A 19,140-nucleotide genomic window follows, 5' to 3' on the forward strand; every position below is an offset into this window, starting at 1 on the left:
ATAAAAAAAAATACCTTAGGCACTCCTGAAAGTATGTTTTCTTTAATCTACTGTGTGGCCACAGAGCATTATGGAAATATATTTTCTAAAATTTCCAGAATGTCCTTGCCAAATACAGAAAGCACTAAGGTTAGTAAAACCCCCATGGGCAAGATCAGTATCTCAAGATGGGGGTGAGGGGAGTGACTAGGCACATAAAACAGATTAAAGATTTTTTAAAACAATTTTTGGTCTTATTTCTAGGAATTTATCCTGCTGAAGTGTATCTACACAAGTTCTGTATGCACAGTGTATGAACAGCATACCCCATGCAGGTGCACTGGTGCCCTAGGGGAGCCATAAGAACTTGAAGAGTTTAATAAGGAAATTATTAAGGGATTCCTACACTCCTGAGGTCATGCTCCACCCACCACCCACTTATGTTGTCTTCACTCTAAACCTGGAAGGCAGCTTGGACCATAGGTGTTTTCATTGCAATTTCTTTGAAGAAACATTAGAAGCATAAGTAGTGGTGATATACTATATATAGTCATAATGGACTATAAGAAAAGAAGTTCAGGTCTCAAAGTAAAAGCCTCCTGAAAGTAAAAGGAAGAAACCAGGGAAAGAATGAGATCCAGTTGCAGAGCAAGTGGTGTTTCTCAAAGTGAGTCAGAATCATCAGTCAGGAGACCATGGAGTTTTGCACTTTAACAAGCTCTGCTACTGATTCTTATATACACTGAAGAACTGTACCTAAAATAAATGTACACAAAACAGACTGCATTAATCTTGAGCCTTCTATGTAGGATTTAGATAAGTTGGCTGGTGAAATTTCAGGGACTCCCTAACTCTAAAATAAAACTCATAAATCATGGGCAGTGTTCAGTCAGATATAGCATGCATTTCTCTATAACAAAATTCACAGAACGTTTCAGTTCATGCTGTCAACAGCTCTGTGAAGGAGGTCTAGGGTTTCAGTGGTTTCCCAAAGATCCCATAGCTAATGGGTCATACAGATGAGGTTCAAAGCAGGACTTCTGATTGCCAGGCTAGTGCTCTTTTCCACTATGTTATTGACAATGATGGGGGTGATGACTGAAATGGAATTCTGAGGAAACAAAAGAATCAAATAGACAATCTCTATAAACAGTGAGATACTCTTTCTTACCAACATTGGTAAAAATTAGAAAGTCTGACTACCATTTGTCACTAAAGGTATAGAGCTCTGAGAACTCTTATAAGCCTCCTGGAGGATGTATAAATTGGAAGCATTAATTTGGAGAGCAATTTAGCAGTACCTAGTAAAGCTGAAGATGCATATATGCCCTAGGTTTATGATTCAGAGACACTCTCTCACAAGTGCCTAGTATATTTGCTGCAGTGTTCTTGTAAGGAAGGGCAGATCCAGTTCTGTGCCTTGAAGCTTACATAATTTGGGAGGTTTTCTTTAAGGAAAATAATACAAAATTAGAAACATTAAAGTAAATATTTTAAATGAGAGAAGTTATGAGAAATTTCTAGAGCCTTGGAAATCCATGTCCCTTTATCCTGAGTTCCTCTAGGAATGCTTCCTGATTACTTCCCCCTCATTCTCTAGTTCCCAGCACTGTGGAGGAGACAGGGGTGGTAAGGGGAGAAAGGGGAGACCCACATGCAAATAAGGGGCACTGAGCTTAAGTTTAATTAGCTTCATGGTAAATCCACCTGTACTTATAATAGGAAAACACTGAAAACAGCCCAAATAACTATCAGAATGAATAAAGTATATTCATAAAATAGAATATTACAAAGAATGAGCTAAAACTAGATATGTATCAAAAACTAACTTTCAGTTTAAGAATACTATATAAAGATAACATTTATTTAAAGTTTAAAAATATGCAAAACAGTATATACATATCATGTATACATATATGTGTATATGCATATATATGTGTATAAAATCAAAGGAAAAAAAAACATGGGAGTGATAAACACTGAATTCTGGATACTGGTTACTTCTATCCAGGAGGAAAGGGAGAAATGAGATAGCAGAGGGGCACAAGGGAGATTCACTGTATCTAGTTTTTGTTTTTCCTTAAAAGAGAAAGATCTGAAGGAGATATGACAAAATATTAAGATTTGATTGGACAAGCTTAGGTGGTAGTTACCAAGTTTTATTGGTTAAGGAACAGTATCCTCTAACCTCTTCCTTATGCAGGAAATAGTTTGTATGTTTTACAGTGACTGTCTCTTGCACTAACCAGAGAAAGAGGATTCTTTAATTCTAGCAACAGACCTCTATTTTTAATATTTAATTTATATTTTTATATTGAAGTATTCATAGTAAATGAATATTCTTATTGAGGTATTAATTTTTTATCGAGGCATTCGTAAGTAAAATGCACAAATCTTAAGTTTACAGCTCAAGGAATGTTTACATATGTGATCCAGGTAAGCCCACCCAGACCACGATATAGAATGTTCCCAGCTCCCTTTGCCACCCACAGCTCCCTTTTCCTGGATAATATTCAACCTTTGGTCTCAGCTTAGATGTCACTAATAGGAAACCTGCCTTGCTCTCCTGGAACTGCCTCTGTGCTTGTCTCTTTCATTGATCACTTACTTGTCAGTTTTTCTTTCTAGGCTATGAGCTGCTTTTCTGAAAGTCCCAAACTAAAAATGTGACTTCTTTTTCTGCTCTATGAAGTGCCTTTCCATTTTTCAAGTTACAATGCATTCACCACTGTAAGCTCCTCCAGAGAAACCTAGAATCCTTTGCAGTATGCTATACCTAATGTCGCCGTAATTTCTGCACCAAATGGTATGTTCCTCTGTGCTCCAAGGTGATGACCTTGAAATCAAGTTTTGGATGTTGACAGTTTCATGAGTAGATTTGTGAAAAATGAAAACCCTGAACACTGTGAGGTACTCCACGACCATGTGAGGTATCAGACTAATGCCTGCCTTTTAGAAGCCCTGAAGCTTTGCAAGTTAAGCTGAAACCTGTCTTGCTGAGCCTAATTAAAACCTTCCCCAAAGGTGACAAGAAATGCTGATGATGTTCATTGCACAGAACTGCAGTATAAAAAGGTAACAATAAGGACATTTCACTAGTGTTCCTCATTCCAGGGCACTTCAGGGAACTCCCTGGATCATACAGAGCCTGGTAGGCATGTTAAAGAAGACAAGTCCTCTTTATGTTGCAGGGTGAGCAACTGAAGCATTGTTTAATCAATGGAATAGCAAGTGGGTAAGAGAATGGACTCTGGTGCCAGTCTGCCAGGGTAACTTGGTATGAACTTGAAACCTCCCTGAGCCTTAGTTTCTCCTTTGGAAACTGGGGATGATGATGATGCTAACCCCACTGCAGATAGGTAATGTGACAATTAGATGAGCTAGCATGTGAGAAATTCCTGGCATAGAATAAGCACTCCATAGCAGTAGCCAGCATTATTATTGACATGGTAATATATTAATTTTGGAAAGCTCTCTCAGGCTACTGTCTGAAAGGAGATGAAGCTAAAAGAGGAACTGTCATTCCAACACTGAAAACAAAAATGAGATGATCTGATTTGATATAGCACAAAACACACGGAGTGGTTTGAACTTAGCACCAGACACATGAATGCCATAGTCAAAATGATATACATTTTAATTAACTATTGCTAATGTTGTGTTGTTCCCACTGGTTTCCCTTGCCTTCATCATACTACTGGACAGTGGTCTCCTGCTTAGAAATAGTTAACCCTTTGGCTTAAGCAGGAGGTGAGAGGGTAAAGGAAGTCAGGATCTTCACTCCCTGAGACTCAAACTATAGTTTTTAAGATGCAAACTTTGGGGAACAGGGAGGGAGGGGGGCGACTGGACAAAGAAGGCAAAACAAACTGCTTGGGCAGGAAGTGAGCCAACTAGTCACTACTTTTGGTTCCTTGGACAAGTTGCGTGTGCTCAAAGGGATCTGAACCAGGAAACATGTCATTCCTATGTACCCCAGATTGTTCCCCAGATTTTGTAAACAGTACACCAAAGGCATACTTATTTTTTTAAAGACCCATAGTTACACAAATCTAAAGGCATTTTGCTGGAAGTTTCCAAATTTCATTTCCCAAGGTTCAAGAAGTGCCCAAGAACCATATTATTTTCATAGAAGATATTTTCTAGTCTGTCTTGAGAACAATTTTACAGTTCTTCAAACTGTTTGCCTTCCTGGCAACTTTTCCTACTTACCTTCTGGCAAGAAATACTCTTTCTTATATTTCAACCTGACAAAATTCTGATCCTTCTCAAAAACTCAACTTAATTAGTTCCTTCTCTAGAATACCACTCTGCTTGGCTCATATACTTATGTGTACTCATTGGGTTACAATGCAATGATCTTTATTCTTGTCTCCAAGTCTAGACCATGAGCTCCTTGATGGAAGGGACCATGATTTTATTTCCCACCTTGAGAAACTGTACAGCACAATAGTTTAGAGCACAGAGCTGGGATTTCTGGCTTTCCATCTCATGCTTACAGGATGTATATTCTTGAGTAAGTCATTTTACTGTGCCTAAGGTGCTTTATCTATAAAATGGGCATAATAGTGGCAACTTTAAGGAACTAGCACTTCTATCTCTTAATTAGAAAGAATTATTTCATGATTGTCACTGAGTTACAGAAAAAGAGTGGGGGAGGGTGGATAAATACAAAAGGTAGCCTAATATATAAAAGGATCATAGTTTCCAGATCAAACAAATGCAGATAACTGGGTTGGAAAAAAGGAAAGACTTAAAAAGCAGGCATTGTCCGCCGACATTTCTCCAGTCTCTCTCCAACATCTTCACACTGTAGTGCCTTCTCTGACTCCCATATTTAACCTCTCTTCACTTACTTAACTGTTAGAGGACTACCTCCTCCAGCAAGCCATCTCTGGCATCTTAAGCTCTGACAGAGAACTCTTTTGTGCAATTGTCTGCTTAGATATGTGTTACCACACAACTGTAACTTTAGCAGGAGCTGTCTTTTCTTTGTGCTCAGAACCTAGTAACCACAGATATCCTCAGGCTAAGTCTCCTTCTGGACGCTTTCCCTCTGCATCAGGCACTCCCTGCCTCTTTGAACTTCTCAGCATCACTCGGAAGCTTTAGAAATGAACTTTCAGACCCCGCCGCAAGCAGGCTGCCTAGTTCCTTCCGAGAGAAATGCCTTAGCTCCGCCCCATCTCGGCTCCTGCCCCGCCCCTTCCTCTGCTCCGCCTCCTCCACCTGTTTCTGGCCCGCGTCTTCTCACACGCATGCTCTCTCTTAAACTTCTCGTGCGTGGTGACGTTGCGCGGTGACGTTTGGCGGCCGTAGCGCGTGTTCGCGTTGGGGTAGGAACGTAGCTTTCGAAACCACGCGGGACAGTGTCCCAGCTGTCTGTAGCGCGTGGTCTCCTTGCGGCTCACGCCGCCGGGGGTTTTGCCCTTGTTCCGCGTGTCAGGAAGAGGGAAGCGGAGGAGAGGCTCTGGGGACAGAGCTGGAGCTCCCTGACGGGGAAGGGAGCCACCGCGGGGCTTCGCAGCGCCTGCGAGCAGGGCTGCGGCCCGGAACTGGGGAGCAGAGCTGAGACGGGAGGGGCCTCGCAGGCAGGGTCCGAATCCGCTGGGATCAGGGCTGGACCCGAGGAGGGCCTCGGGCAGCCGCGCGATGCTCCGAACTCGTGCCCTGCTGCGAACCCTGCGCTCCTGTTCCTCCGCTCCCTGCGCGAGACGCAAACCTTCAGCCAAACTGAGCGTGCGAGACGCTCTCAGGGCCCAGAACACGAATGGGGAGCGCGTTAAGGTCCAGGTTGGTGTATGGGAAGGGAATCGGCTTTTTCTTTTTAGTGACTTATGGCACTTCCACGCCTCGGCTTGCCGTGCACTGTCGGATCAGACAGAAGGACCAGCAGCGAAAAGTTAAAAAATGTGGGCAATCGTGTGCGTTCACAACTTTTTCCTTCCCTTGGGTACCGTTACTTTTCGCAACATTGCTGCAGTGCCTGTAAAGTGCTGGAACTTTGCTTTCACGATACCAGAGCATTACTTGTAAACTTGTTAGTCCAGCAGAAATAAACAAGCGAGCCCCTTTACTTTTATTCCTCATAATAAATAGCCGCAGTTACATAGTGGTTGTCTTGAGCTAGCTCCGTGAGAATAGAAACCATGTCTTAATCTGTCTTGGTGTTCACACCTGGCTGACAGTAAGTATTTGTTCAAGCGCATCATGTCTTTCATTCCAACTTTTAGCCACCTCAGTGCCTAAAATGGGAATTTGCCTGTAATTTGTTTAATAAGGAGAAAGTGGAGTTGTGGCAGTTGGAGAGAGCTCTGGAGTCAAGCTGCCTAGGTTAAATTTGTGTCACTTAGTAACTTGTTGTGGGCGTGTCACTAATGTGATCTAACCTCAGTTTACTCTTAAGAAAATGAAGGTAGTTATATCCCATACCGCATTGAGCCCTGAAGTTAAGTTAGGTAATAGGTGTAAGACATTTAGAACAGTGGCCCACAGTCCAATGTTAGCTGCTGCTATTTCTCTTCCTAATGACAGTCACTGCAGCAGCTCCACCTAGATTCCCTCTTAAAGGAGCAGGCCAAGCAAGCTGTTTTGTCTTTCTTATTAGGTTTCTGAAACATACTGATGCAGTTATTCTTGTCTTCACATAGCCTTGATTTTTAGTAGTAGGACTGATCTACCTCTCTTCATTTCTTTGCGTTTCAGATTCTTTCCATGATCCAGATCAAACCCTTTTCTTGCATTCATGTTAGTTTGACATACGTCAATAATACCTTCTGTGTGCTAGTCTAGAGAGGACTCAAAGATGGAAGGAACAGAACCTGCTGCGTAGGTTAGAGGCTTCGTCTTAGTGATGTGCGGTCTGTTCAGCAGCTACCTGCCACTTGTGGCACTGAACATTTGAAATGGGGCTAGTCTGAATTGAGAGGTGCTGAAAATTGAAAATACACACCAATATGAAGAAGAAAGAATGCAAAATATCTCACTAATATACTCATATTGATTACATGTCGGTAACATTTTGGCAGAATGGTTAAATAAAATGTATTAGTAAAATTAATTTTACCTGTTTCTTTTTACTTTTAAAAAATGACTACTAAAAAATGTAAAATTGTATGTTTCACATTTTGTTTAGCCCTGGCCTAATGGCTAAGATAAGTAATTACAGCATGTGATCATTATTAGTGGTATAAGTTGAGAACTTTGTCTGGGGGTAATACAGAGGGACATTGCTAACTGTGTGAGGAGGTCAAGGAAGACTTCTTGTGTGAAGTGATCTTTCAGCTGAGTCCTGAAGGATTCAGGGACTCAGGGAGAGGAACTGGGTCGGGGTGGAAGGAGCATAACAGAGAAGCTTGTGGATAAGACCATGGACTTTGAACTAAGAACTTCATATGAATTCCAGCTCTACTGTTTGGTAACTGTGATCTTCACTATTTAGAGAGGTTATTCTAATTCTCTAAATGTTTCTTCATCTCTTAAATGATAATATTCACTTCATTAAGTTCCTGTGAAGATTAAGTAGTAAAATATTTATAAAGAGCTTAGTACAGGAGCATATTAAACCGTACTCCATAAATGTTAACTTTTACCAGCAGGTGAGAAGCAACACAGTGGTGCTTTGGAAATCACTGTTGATAGAGCAAGACCAAAGAGCAGGTGTGTCTGGGGAAACGTGGTGGGGTGAAACCAGAAAGATGGGTACGCTTCTGATTATGAAAGGTCTTGTATACGAGGCTGAGGCAATTCACACATTATTCAGTGGAGCCCTGGAAAAAGATCAAGGGCTTTCTAGTAGACTTGTTTTCAAATTCAGACTCTGCCCTTTACCAGCAGTTAATTAACTTCTCTGAGTCTCAGGTTCTTCACTTGTAAGATGGGAATAATGGTAACTCAGGGCTCGTATGAGGAGGGGATGAGGCAGTATATGAAGGTAGTAAACTGCTTGTTACATAGCAGATGTTCAGTACCTGGTAGATATTATTTCATTGAAAAACATTTATGGATTATGTGCCCAACATTAGCCCTCAAAGCAACTCTAGTGTGGTTCCTAAACCCTCAAAATATGTGGACATGCAAATAAGTAATAGGAGGGGACACAACATAAGGATCAATGTAGTTTTTCTATGTAGGATCATCATGCTTTTTCCCAGGCTTGTTGGATGATAATCAAACACCATCAATTGTTTCATAGTTACTCAGTATCTGCTAGAAAAGTCTTCCCTTTTCTGTGCTAGTTAAATTTTAAGTTGGATGTGATCTGTAAGGCAGCTCTCTTTAGTGTTACTGGTCTACTTGAAGATGGCTCTTTTGTACTCACACATACCTGTCATTTAAATTGAGTCTTTGAAAGTTGATACACTACTTAATATGTGTTCAGAATAGGAAGCTTCTTGAGAACTCCATATGCTACTTTGTAAAAGGAAAAAAAATCCCATGAAGATGTTTTTGGTCTGTAACTATATAATCTCCCTTCTGGGAATTTGATATAGAAGGAGAAAGGACCCTGTTATATTTATGGTGGGGAGGGAGACAGGGATGGTTGGAAACACCCAGAAGAGCCAATACTGGGATCGGTTATGTGAACCTAATGGAATATGAAGCATCTATTCAGAATGATAAGCTTTATTAACAAAACACAATGGTGGAATGCCAAAGCTTTATCTCACTGTGGTAAAAACCATATAAAATCAAAATGCATATAGGTGAACGTAAAGCAATTCATTACTAAGGCAGGATTATGTGGACTTCTTTTTTCATTTAGTCTTCTATGTGTATATGCAATGAAAATGTGAAATGTTCTGTGTTTTAAACTCACATTTAGAAATATTTTCTCTTCATTAGGGATGGGTTCGTTCAATCCGATCCCAGAAGGAAGTCTTATTCTTGCATGTAAATGATGGGTCATCTTTGGAAAGCCTTCAGATTGTAGCAGATTCAAGTTTTGACAGAAGGTGAGGTTTTTGGGGGTTTTTTTTTTTGGTCCTTTGATTTTTTTTTTCATCTCCTCTGCTTCCCATTTCCCTAACCCAGTGTTCATATTGCCCTGAGTGATCTTTCTAAACAAACTGCATGTCATAGCTTTGAGGCTCAAGTCCAAATACTTGGAATCATGATCCCTCAAGCTTGGGCCTTTCTTTCTCTGTCTGACGTCCTCATGTGACAGTCTCTCCCACCTCCCCTCTGCTAAAGTCTCCCTTAACTGCTTGCAGCTCTTCACCCAATTAAGGGTAAAAACTTTTATCATTAAATATTTCTGTATTGATGGCACGTTTAATATTTTCATATTAAAATGAGGGCTACATATAACGATATCTTGTTTATACTGGGGTTTTTTGTTACTATAGAGAACTGGCTTTTGGGAGTTCTGTAGAAGTTCAAGGGCAGCTGGTAAAAAGTCCATCCAAAAGGCAGACTGTGGAACTGAAGGCAGAAAAAATTGAAGTTGTTGGAAATTGTGATGCCAAGGTATGTTTTCTGATGCTTTTATGGAGGCTGTTCAGGCTTAATCTAAAACATTAGCAATCTGTTTTAAATGTGTTTATTGGGAAGATGGCACTTAGAACATGTTTTGATTATGACTTCTCAGGGAATTAAAACAGGCTACAGAGCCTGAGGATTGTAGAGAGAGTAGCAAAAGTATGTAGATGGCTGAGTCTTAGGAATGAGAGCTAAGTATTAATCTGTGCATCTCTGTCATACCTGTCACAGTGGAAACTTGCTACTTCCACAAGCATGCCCAGTCAGTTGCAATGACAGAGACATACCAGAACAGCCCAGGGTCTTAGGAAAACTCTGCCTAGAAATGACTTTTGTGTGATCTAGAACTGTACTGTCCAATACAGTACCCACTAGCCCCTGTGGCTATTTAATATTAAATCAGTGAAAATTAAATAAAAAAATCAGTGGTGTTAGCCACATTTCAGCTGCGCTAAGTAGTCACATGTAACTAGTGGCTACCATACTAGATTGTGCAGATACAGAACATTTCCATTTATCACAGAAAATGCTGTTGTAATGCTTGGGCTGAACAAAGATAAGAAATTGTACATTAAGACATGTTTATACCTCTTTTTGCAAGACTCCTCTGTAGTAGCTTTTTATTTATAGCCTGGTAAAGAGGTTAAAGGGAATAAAATAGTAGATTATCAATCTAGTGCCTTAAATTGGAGGAAATAAGATACAGTTAGGTGAAATGACTTGCCCAAGATGATATTGCCAATCAGTGGCACAACTGAAATTTATGTACGAGCCATTCGGCTGGCCTGTGGTTTTGCTATACGTGTTTTCAAACATTCAGTGAACAAAAACTGAGGAAATATAGGGAAATTGCATCATTTTAGTTCACTGGTAGCTTTTTTTTTGGATAATTGAAAGAAATTAAATATAAAGAAATAAGAAAGAAAATAGGCAACTTCTTAAAAAATGCTATTCTGAATAGTTTTCTTGAGAAATTCTGATTAATACAGAAAATCAGGAATCAGGTTCCAAAGTTTCTGAAAAAAACAGACTGAAAATAGCTTAGAACTCAGAAAGGAATGGAGCTAGTAACCATGTTTGTTTTTGTTTTGTTAGAGGAATATATGATTATTAAAAATTTACCATGTGTTTATTTTTCTTGTTCACCCTTAGTTTCTGTGGGTGTAGATGGCTTCACCTTCTCTTTCCCTTAGTTTCAGTGTCATTTTTAAGTATTCATACATTAGGGAATTCTGAACCCCTAGCAGTACCCCTGTTAATGTGGTCATATTTCACTTTAGCAAGTGTGGTGCTTATTTCTAATGACATAAATTAGTATGTGCTCAAGGTCTTAAAGAAATAGACCAGACTGAAACAGGTTACTGGTGTAGCTCTTTTACTTGGCTTCTCTATTATCTTTTCATTGAAACAGGTTTTGGTCTGAAGTTTTGTTTCTCTCTTCTTCACCTTGTAACACAAATATGGGCAGGGTAGAAATATTTCTAGGTAGAGTGGAGGGATTTAAAAGCAGATTAGATGTAGTAGAAGAGACGGTAAATGGAAGAAATTAGAGAAGAGGAATACAAAGCAGCTGAGGCACAGAGAGAAAAAAGGAACTCTAAGAATGAAAGAATGTTGAGAGAACTGTGTGACTAATCCAGACGGAACAGTATTCGCATTATAGGGGTACCAGAAGAAGGAGAGAGAGAAAAAGGGATAGAAAGTGTCTTTGAGGAAGTAATTGCTGAAAACTTCCCCAATCTGGGGAAGGAGATAGTCTCTCAGGCCATGGAGGTGCACAGATCTCCCAACACAAGGGACCCAAGGAAGACAATACCAAGACATATAATAATTAAAATGGCAAAAATCAAGAGTAAGGACAGACTTTTAAAAGCAGCTACACAGAGAAAAAAGATCACATACAAAGGAAAACCCATCAGGCTATTATCAGACTTCTCAACAGAAACCTTACAGGCCACAAGGGAGTGGCATGATATATTTAAAGCAATGAAACAGAAGGGCCTGGAACCAAGAACACTCTACTCAGTAAGATTATCATTTAAATTTGAAGGAGGGATTAAACAATCTTCAGATAAGCAAAACCTTAGAGAATTTAACTCCCACAAACCACCTCTACAGTGCATTTTGGAGGGACTACTATAGAAGGAAGTGTTCCTGAGGCTAAATAGCTGTCACCAGGGGAAGTAAAACCACTTTAAATAAAGTAGAACAATTAATTACTAAGCAGATGCAAAATCAAATCAACTACCCCCAAAGTGAATCAAGGGATAGACAAAGAGTATAGAATATGATACCCAATATATAAAGAATGGAGGAGGAAAAAAAAGAACGTTTAGGTTGTGTTTGTAATAGCATACTAAGTGAGTTAAGTGAGTTAAATTAGACTGTTAGATAGTAAGGGGATTACTCTTGAACGTTTGGTAACCACAGATCTAAAGCCTGCAATGGCAATAAGTACATACCTATTGATAATCACCCTAAGTGTAAATGGTCTGAATGCACCAATCAGAAAACATAGAGTCACTGACTGGATAAAAAAACAAGACCCATCTATATGCTGCCTACAAGAGACTCATTTCAAACCCAAAGACATACACAGACTGAAAGTAAAGGGATGGAAAAAGATATTTCAATCAAATAATAGGGAGAAAAAAGCAGGAGTTGCAGTACTTGTATCAGACAAAATAGACTTCAAAACAAAGAAAGTAACAAGAGACAAGGGCATTACATAATGATAAAGGGGTCAGTCCAACAAGAGGATATAACTATTATAAATATCTATGCACCTAACACAGGATCACCTACATATGTGAAACAAATACTAACAGAATTAAAGGGGAAAATAAAACGCAATGCATTCATTTTAGGAGACTTCAGCACACCACTCACTCCAAAGGACAGATCAACCAGACAGAAAATAAGTAAAGATACAGAGGCACTGAAAAATGTATTAGAACAGATGGACCTAACGGACATCTACAGAATACTCCATCCAAAAGCAACATGATACACATTTTTCTCAAATGCACATGGAACATTTTCAAGAATAGATCATATACTAGGCCACAGAAAGGGCTTCGGTAAATTCAAAAAGATTGAAATTGTACCAACCAGCTTCTCAGATCACAAAGGTATGAAACTAGAAATAAATTACACAAAGAAAATGAAAAAGCCCACAAACACATGGAGGCTTAATAACATGCTCCTAAATAATCAGTGGATCAACGACCAAATAAAAACAGAGATCAAGCAATATATGAAGGCAAATGACAACAATAATTCAACACCACAAAATCTGTGGGACACAGCAAAGGCCGTGCTAAGAGGGAAATATATTTTAATACAGGCCTACCTCAGGAAAGAAGAACAATCCCAAATGAACTTTCTAAACTCACAATTAACAAAAAAAGAAAAAGAAGAACAAATTAGACCCAAAGACAGTAGAAGGAGGGACATAATAAAGATTAGAGCATAAATAAATAAAATCGAGCAGAATAAAACAATAGAAAGAATCAGTGAAAGCAGGAGCTGGTTCTTTAAGAAAACAAACAAAATAGATAAACCCCTAGCCAGACTTATCAAAAAAAAAAGAGAGAGTCTACACACATAAACAGAATCAGAAATGAGAAAGGAAAAATCACTATGGACCCCACAGAAATAAAAAGAATTATGAGAGAATATGATGAAAAATTATATGGTAACAAACTGGATAACCTAGAAGAAATAGAAAATTATCTAGAAAAATATAACCTTCCAAGGCTGACGCAGGAAGTAACAGAAAATCTGAATAAACCAATTACCAGCAAGGAAATTGAATTGGTAATTTAAAAACTACCTAAGAACAAACCCCCTGGACCAGATGGTTTCACTGCTGAATTTTATCAGACATTTAGAGAACACATAATACCCATCCTCCTTAAAGTTTTCCAAAAAGTAGAAGAGGAGGGAGTACTTCCAAACTCATTCTACGAGGCCAGCATCACTCTAATACCAAAACCAGGCACAGACACCACAAAAAAAGAAAATTACAGACCAATATCCCTGATGAACATAGATGCAAAAATACTCAACAAAATATTAGCAGACCAAATTCAAAAGTACATCAAAGAGATCATCCATCATGATCAAGTAGGATTTATTCCAGGGATGCAAGGATGGTACAACATTAAAAAATCCATCAACATCATACACCACATCACCAAAAAGATGAAAACCCCATGATCATCTCTGCAGATGCTGAAAAAACATTCAACAAAATTCAACATCCATTCATGATAAAAACTCTCAGTGAAATGGGTATTGAGGGCAAGTACCTCAACATAATAAAGGCCATATATGATAAACCCACAGCCAACATTATACTTAACAGTGAGGAGCTGAAAGCTTTTCCTTTAAGATCGGGAACAAGACAAGGATGCCCACTCTCCCCACTTTTATTTAACATAGTTCTGGAGGTTCTAGCTATGGCAGTCAGACAACAGAAAGAAATGAAAGGCATCCAGATTGGCAAGAAAGAACTTAAACTGTCCGTGTTTGCAGATGACATGATATTGTACATTAAAAACCCTAAAGAATCCACTCCAAAACTACTAGAATATATGAATTCAGCAAAGTTGCAGGATACAAAATCAATACACAGAAATCTGTTGCATTCCTATACACTGATGATGAACTAGCAGAAAGAGAAATCAGGAAAACAATTCCATTCATAATTGCATCAAAAAGAATAAAATACCTAGGAATAAACCTAACTAAGGAAGTGAAAGACATATACTCTGAATGGAAACTGTAAGACACTCATGAGAAAAATTAAAGAAGATACCAATAAATGGAAACATATCCTGTGTTCAAGGATAGGAAGAATTAATATTATCAAAATGGCCATCCTGCTTAAAGCAATCCACAGATTCAATGCAATCCCTATCAAAATACCAACAGCATTCTTCAACGAACTAGAGCAAATAGTTGTAAAATTCATATGGAACCACAAAAGACCCCGAATAGCCAAAGCAATCCTGAGAAGGAAGAATAAAGCAGGGGTGATTACACTCCCTGACTTCAAACTCTACTACAAAGCCACAGTAATCAAGACAATTTGGTACTGGCACAAGAACAGACCCATAGACCAATGGAACAGACTAGAGAGCCCATGTATAAACCCAAGCATATATGATCAATTAATATACAATAAAGGAGCCATTGATATATAATGGGGAAATGACAGCCTCTTCAACAGCTGGTGTTGGCAAAACTGGACAGCTACATGCAAGAGAATGAAACTGGATTATTGTCTAACCCCATACACAGAAGTAAATTCAAAATGGATCAAAGACCTGAATGTAAGTCATGAAACCATAAAACTCTTAGAAGAAAACATAGGCAAAAATATCTTAAATATAAACATGAACAAATTTTTCCTGAATGCATCTCCTCAGGCAAGGGTAACAAAATCAAAAATTAATAAATGGGTCTACATCATGCTACAAAGCTTCTGTACAGCAAAGGACACCATCAGCAGAACAAAAAGGCATCCTATAGTATGGGAGAATATATTTGGAAAGGACATATGCAACAAGGGGTTAACATCCAAAATATATAAAGAACTCACATGCTTCAACACCCAGAAAACAAATAACCCAACCAAAAAATGGGCAGAGGATATGAACAGACACTTCGCCAAAGAAGAAATGCAGATGGCCATCAGACACATGAAAAGATGCTCCACATCGCTAATTATCAGGGAAATGCAAATTAAAACCACAATGAGATATCACCTCACACCAGTTAGATGGCCAACATCGAAAAGATTAGGAACAACAAATGCTAGTGAGGATGCAGAGTAAGGGGAACCCTCCTACACTGTTGGTGGAAATGTGAACTAGTTCAGGGAAGCAGTATGGAGGTTCCTCACAAAACTAAAAATAGAAATACCATTTGACCCAGAAATTCCACTAGGAATTTACCCTGAGAATGCAGGATCCCAGTCTGAGAAAGACATATGCACCCCTATATTTATCACAGTGCTATTTACAATAGCCACAAAATGGAAGCAACCTAAGTGTCCATCAGTGGATGAATGGATAAAGAAGTGGTGGTACATATACACAATGGAATATTATTCAGCCATAAGAAGAAAACAAATCCTACCATTTACAACAACATGGATGGAGCTAGAGGGTATTATGCTTAGTGAAATAAAAAGGAAAAGGGACTGGGGAGGCTGGGTGGTAAGGGAGGGAAAAGGGGAGTAAGTGGCATTACGATTAGCACACATAACATGGGCGGAGGTCACAGGGAAGATAGTATAGCACAGAGAAGACAAGTAGTGACTCTATAGCATCTTACTATGCTGATGCACAGTGACTGTAATAGGGTATGTGGTGGGGACTTGATAATGGGGGGAATCTAGTAACCACAGTGTTACTCATGTGGCTGTATATTAATGATACCAAAAAAAAATATATATATATATATATATATATATATATATACACACACACACACACACACACCACTAGATGACAGAATGCCGTTAAACCCCCCTCATGTTCTTAAAGACAGCACTACATGTTTAGTAGTGATAAATAGTGCCCGTTGATTATGAATAGTTGTGGGCTCTCAGGACCTTTGGGTGATTTTAAAATTGAGCACCAGCTATGTGTATACAGTTATAGATAACATAATATTCAATGATCTACAATATTCTGAACTCCTGTCTGTTAAACAATATAATTATACCCTAATCTCTCTATTTGTAAATAGCTAACAGAAATTTGATAAATAACAGATTAGCCTTAAGTAACTTTGCCCAAGGCCCCTACAGCCTGTAAGTAGCAGAGCTGGATTCAAACCCACATCTTTCTGATTCCTACCATTCTACAAATTTTGGATTATTGTAAACTATCTTCATTTATATTAAGAAATTAAGAAGGAAAGCATCTTAGTTTTGTTCTAAAGCACTAATACTTAGCAAATACCCTGGAAACTGATTTTATAAAACTCTCTTTTTTAGCCTCTAATTTGTTTTCTCCATTTATTGACAGGCTTTTCCATTTAAATATAAAGAGAGGCATCCTCTGGAGTATCTGAGACAGTTTCCTCATCTCAGGTGTAGGACCAATGTCCTGGGTTCTATACTGAGGGTTCGCAGTGAAGCCACAGCTGCTATTCATTCTTTCTTTAAGGTAAGGTTCTTTGCTGCTAGGTGTTCGTTCTTGTCAAGAAATTGAACAATTGTAAAACTGGAGTCTTATCCTGAAAGTTCTGTTAGTTGTTTATTCCAATCACCCTTTACTTTTGTGGTACATTTTCTTTGGCTCACTTAAAATTTTCTCTTTTCACTGGTTTTGAGCATTTTGATTTATGATGTGCCTTGGCACAGTTTTATGTTTTTTTTTCGAGTTGGTGGAGTTTATTGGATTTCTTGGATCTAGGATGAAAACTTTTCATGAAGTTTTTTCAGCCATCATTTCTGCAAGTATTTTTATGTTACTTCCCTCTGGGGATTTCAATTACCCATGTATTAGGCCACTTGATGATATCCCCATAGCTCACTAATGTTCTGTTCCTTTTTAAAATTATTTTTTCTCTGTGTTTTTTTGGATAGTTTATATTGCTGTCTTTAAGCTTACTGATCTTTGCTTCTGCAGTGCTTAATTTGTTGTTATTCCTATCCAGTGCATTTTTTACCTCACACACTCTAGTTTTCATATCTGGATGTTTGATTTTGAGCCTTTTAAAAAAAATCTTCCACATCTCTGCTTAACTTTTTGACCATGTATAGTACAGTTTTAATAGCTGCTCAATAACTTTTTATGTCCTTTTCTTCTAATTCTAACATGTCTTTTAGTTACGAGTCAGTTTTGGTAGATGATTAATCTGCTCATTATGAGTAATATTTTCCTGCCTCCTTGCATACTACTAATCTTTAATTTAGATGCCAGACATTGTGAATTTTATCTTCTTGGTTGCTGGATATTTACAAAGTTTAAGAAGCTTTGTTCTGGTATGCAGTTAAGCTGAAAACTATTTGATCCTTTCGTGTATTGTTTTTCTGATTTGTGAAGTTGGTCTGGAGCAGTGCTTAGTCTATTCCCCACTACAGAGGCAAAGCCTTCCTGAATATCCTGCCTAGTGCCTTGTGAATTGTGAGTATTTCCAGTGTGGCCTGTGAGAACAGACATGGTTTCAAGCCACATGTGAGCACCAGGCACTATTTCCTGTAATCTTTTTGGATGGTTCTCTCCCCGGACATGGAAAGTTTCCTCACACACATGTGCTGACCATTCCTGTACTTAATATTGCTGGGTGGCCCTCTACAAATGTCTGGAGTTGTCTGCACAGCTCCTTTCTCTCTGGTACTCTGTCCTGTAAATTCTCAGACTCTCAGCTCTATCTCCTCAACTGAGCGAGTCTGCTGGGCTCCACTTTATTAGCCCCCTCTTCCCACCAGGAAAACCCCAAGGTAAGCTGGGTTACAGGTAGAGTTTCCTACCTCTCAGGAATCACTGTCCTTTGTTGTCTGCTACCCAGAGTCTTGAAAACCAGCATGTCATGTGGTTTGCTTGTGGGTGTTGTTTTGTTTTGTTTTTTTGCTTGTTTCAGGTGAGAGGGTAAATCTGGTCTCTGTTTCTCTATCTTGGTCATAGACATATTTTATATACAGTAAGTACTAATTTTAAAGAGTAATTGGTGTTGATCAAGTAGACTGATGTAATAGTAAAGGTGTTTTGTTTCCTTTAGCTTTGCTTTTCATCCATTCCTTCCACCCAGGACAGCCACAGTGGAATGTAGTTGGTAAACTGATGAGGGAAAGGACCCTCTGCCCGTGTGGATGGGGGTGCCCAAAGGCAAGGAGTGACCCAAGAGATAAAGTTGTGTTATTCCATGTGGGTTCGAACACTTCCAAAGCCACTTCTCCAGACCCAGCTAATTTGCAGAGATTATCTAACAGCAGACCCTTCTCTTGGACTGTATCCAGGTTCATGGGGCCCAGCTCTGCTGTAGCATACCAGGAGACTTCTTGCACTCTGAAAAGCTCCTTCAGTGTTAATTTCTGGTGAAAAAGCTAAAGAACATCATCTCTTTCAAGCATATACTTTTGAATAAACAAAAATAAACCATATTATACAATGTCATCCTATTATAGTTGAAAGGGTACATTTTCATATGTTCTCATAAATTTCCTTATGCAACTTCCATATGGCTTTTCAGTAGTACTTGAACCACACAAACAAAATTTTTTCTGATCTAAAAATATTTTTTCCCAATATGGTTTGAACAGTTGATAAAGTGGACCTGTTTTAATTCTGAAAGTGTTATAGATTTTTGGCCACTAGGTGGTGGTATTGTCAATACCTTGATGAGTTGGCTTATTTTTATACATTTTATTACGTGAAACTTTTACAAATATAGAAACGATTTAAAAATCAGAGAACTAGAAAAATCTGGGGGAAAAGCAAAATAAAGCACAATTTAAAAACATTTTAACAGGTTGAAAACAACGTATTTAAGCACTCTTGGTGATAGTCATAAAAGTAGATTCTTCAGAATTCTATAAATTGACGTTTTAATTATAAAGTCATGGGAAATATGATCCTGATACCCCCTGTAATGTTACCCACTTGTTTTGTGTGACAGAACTGAATGGTTTAAAGAAATCACAGGAGTACTATTGGACAT

General features: G+C 38.7%; 1 protein-coding gene across 9 annotated transcripts in view; it reads left to right on the forward strand.

The window, feature by feature from the left end:
• The first annotated feature begins 5,284 nt into the window (after nt 1-5,284).
• NARS2 (asparaginyl-tRNA synthetase 2, mitochondrial) overlaps nt 5,285-19,140 on the forward strand; it is a 192,888-nt gene continuing 179,032 nt past the window's right edge. For all 9 annotated transcript variants that reach the window (XR_008999198.1, XR_008999196.1, XR_008999197.1 and 6 more), the window contains exons 1-4: nt 5,285-5,772; nt 8,824-8,933; nt 9,327-9,447; nt 16,503-16,643. Coding sequence is in view for 3 of the 9 variants with exons in the window: in XM_057507194.1 (XP_057363177.1) it covers nt 5,632-5,772; nt 8,824-8,933; nt 9,327-9,447; nt 16,503-16,643 (513 nt within the window). In the remaining 6 variants the exon portion in view is untranslated. The remainder of the gene's footprint in view (nt 5,773-8,823; nt 8,934-9,326; nt 9,448-16,502; nt 16,644-19,140) is intronic.

This window comes from Manis pentadactyla, chromosome 9 (genome assembly GCF_030020395.1).
Source record: "Manis pentadactyla isolate mManPen7 chromosome 9, mManPen7.hap1, whole genome shotgun sequence".
Lineage (NCBI taxonomy): Eukaryota > Metazoa > Chordata > Mammalia > Pholidota > Manidae > Manis > Manis pentadactyla.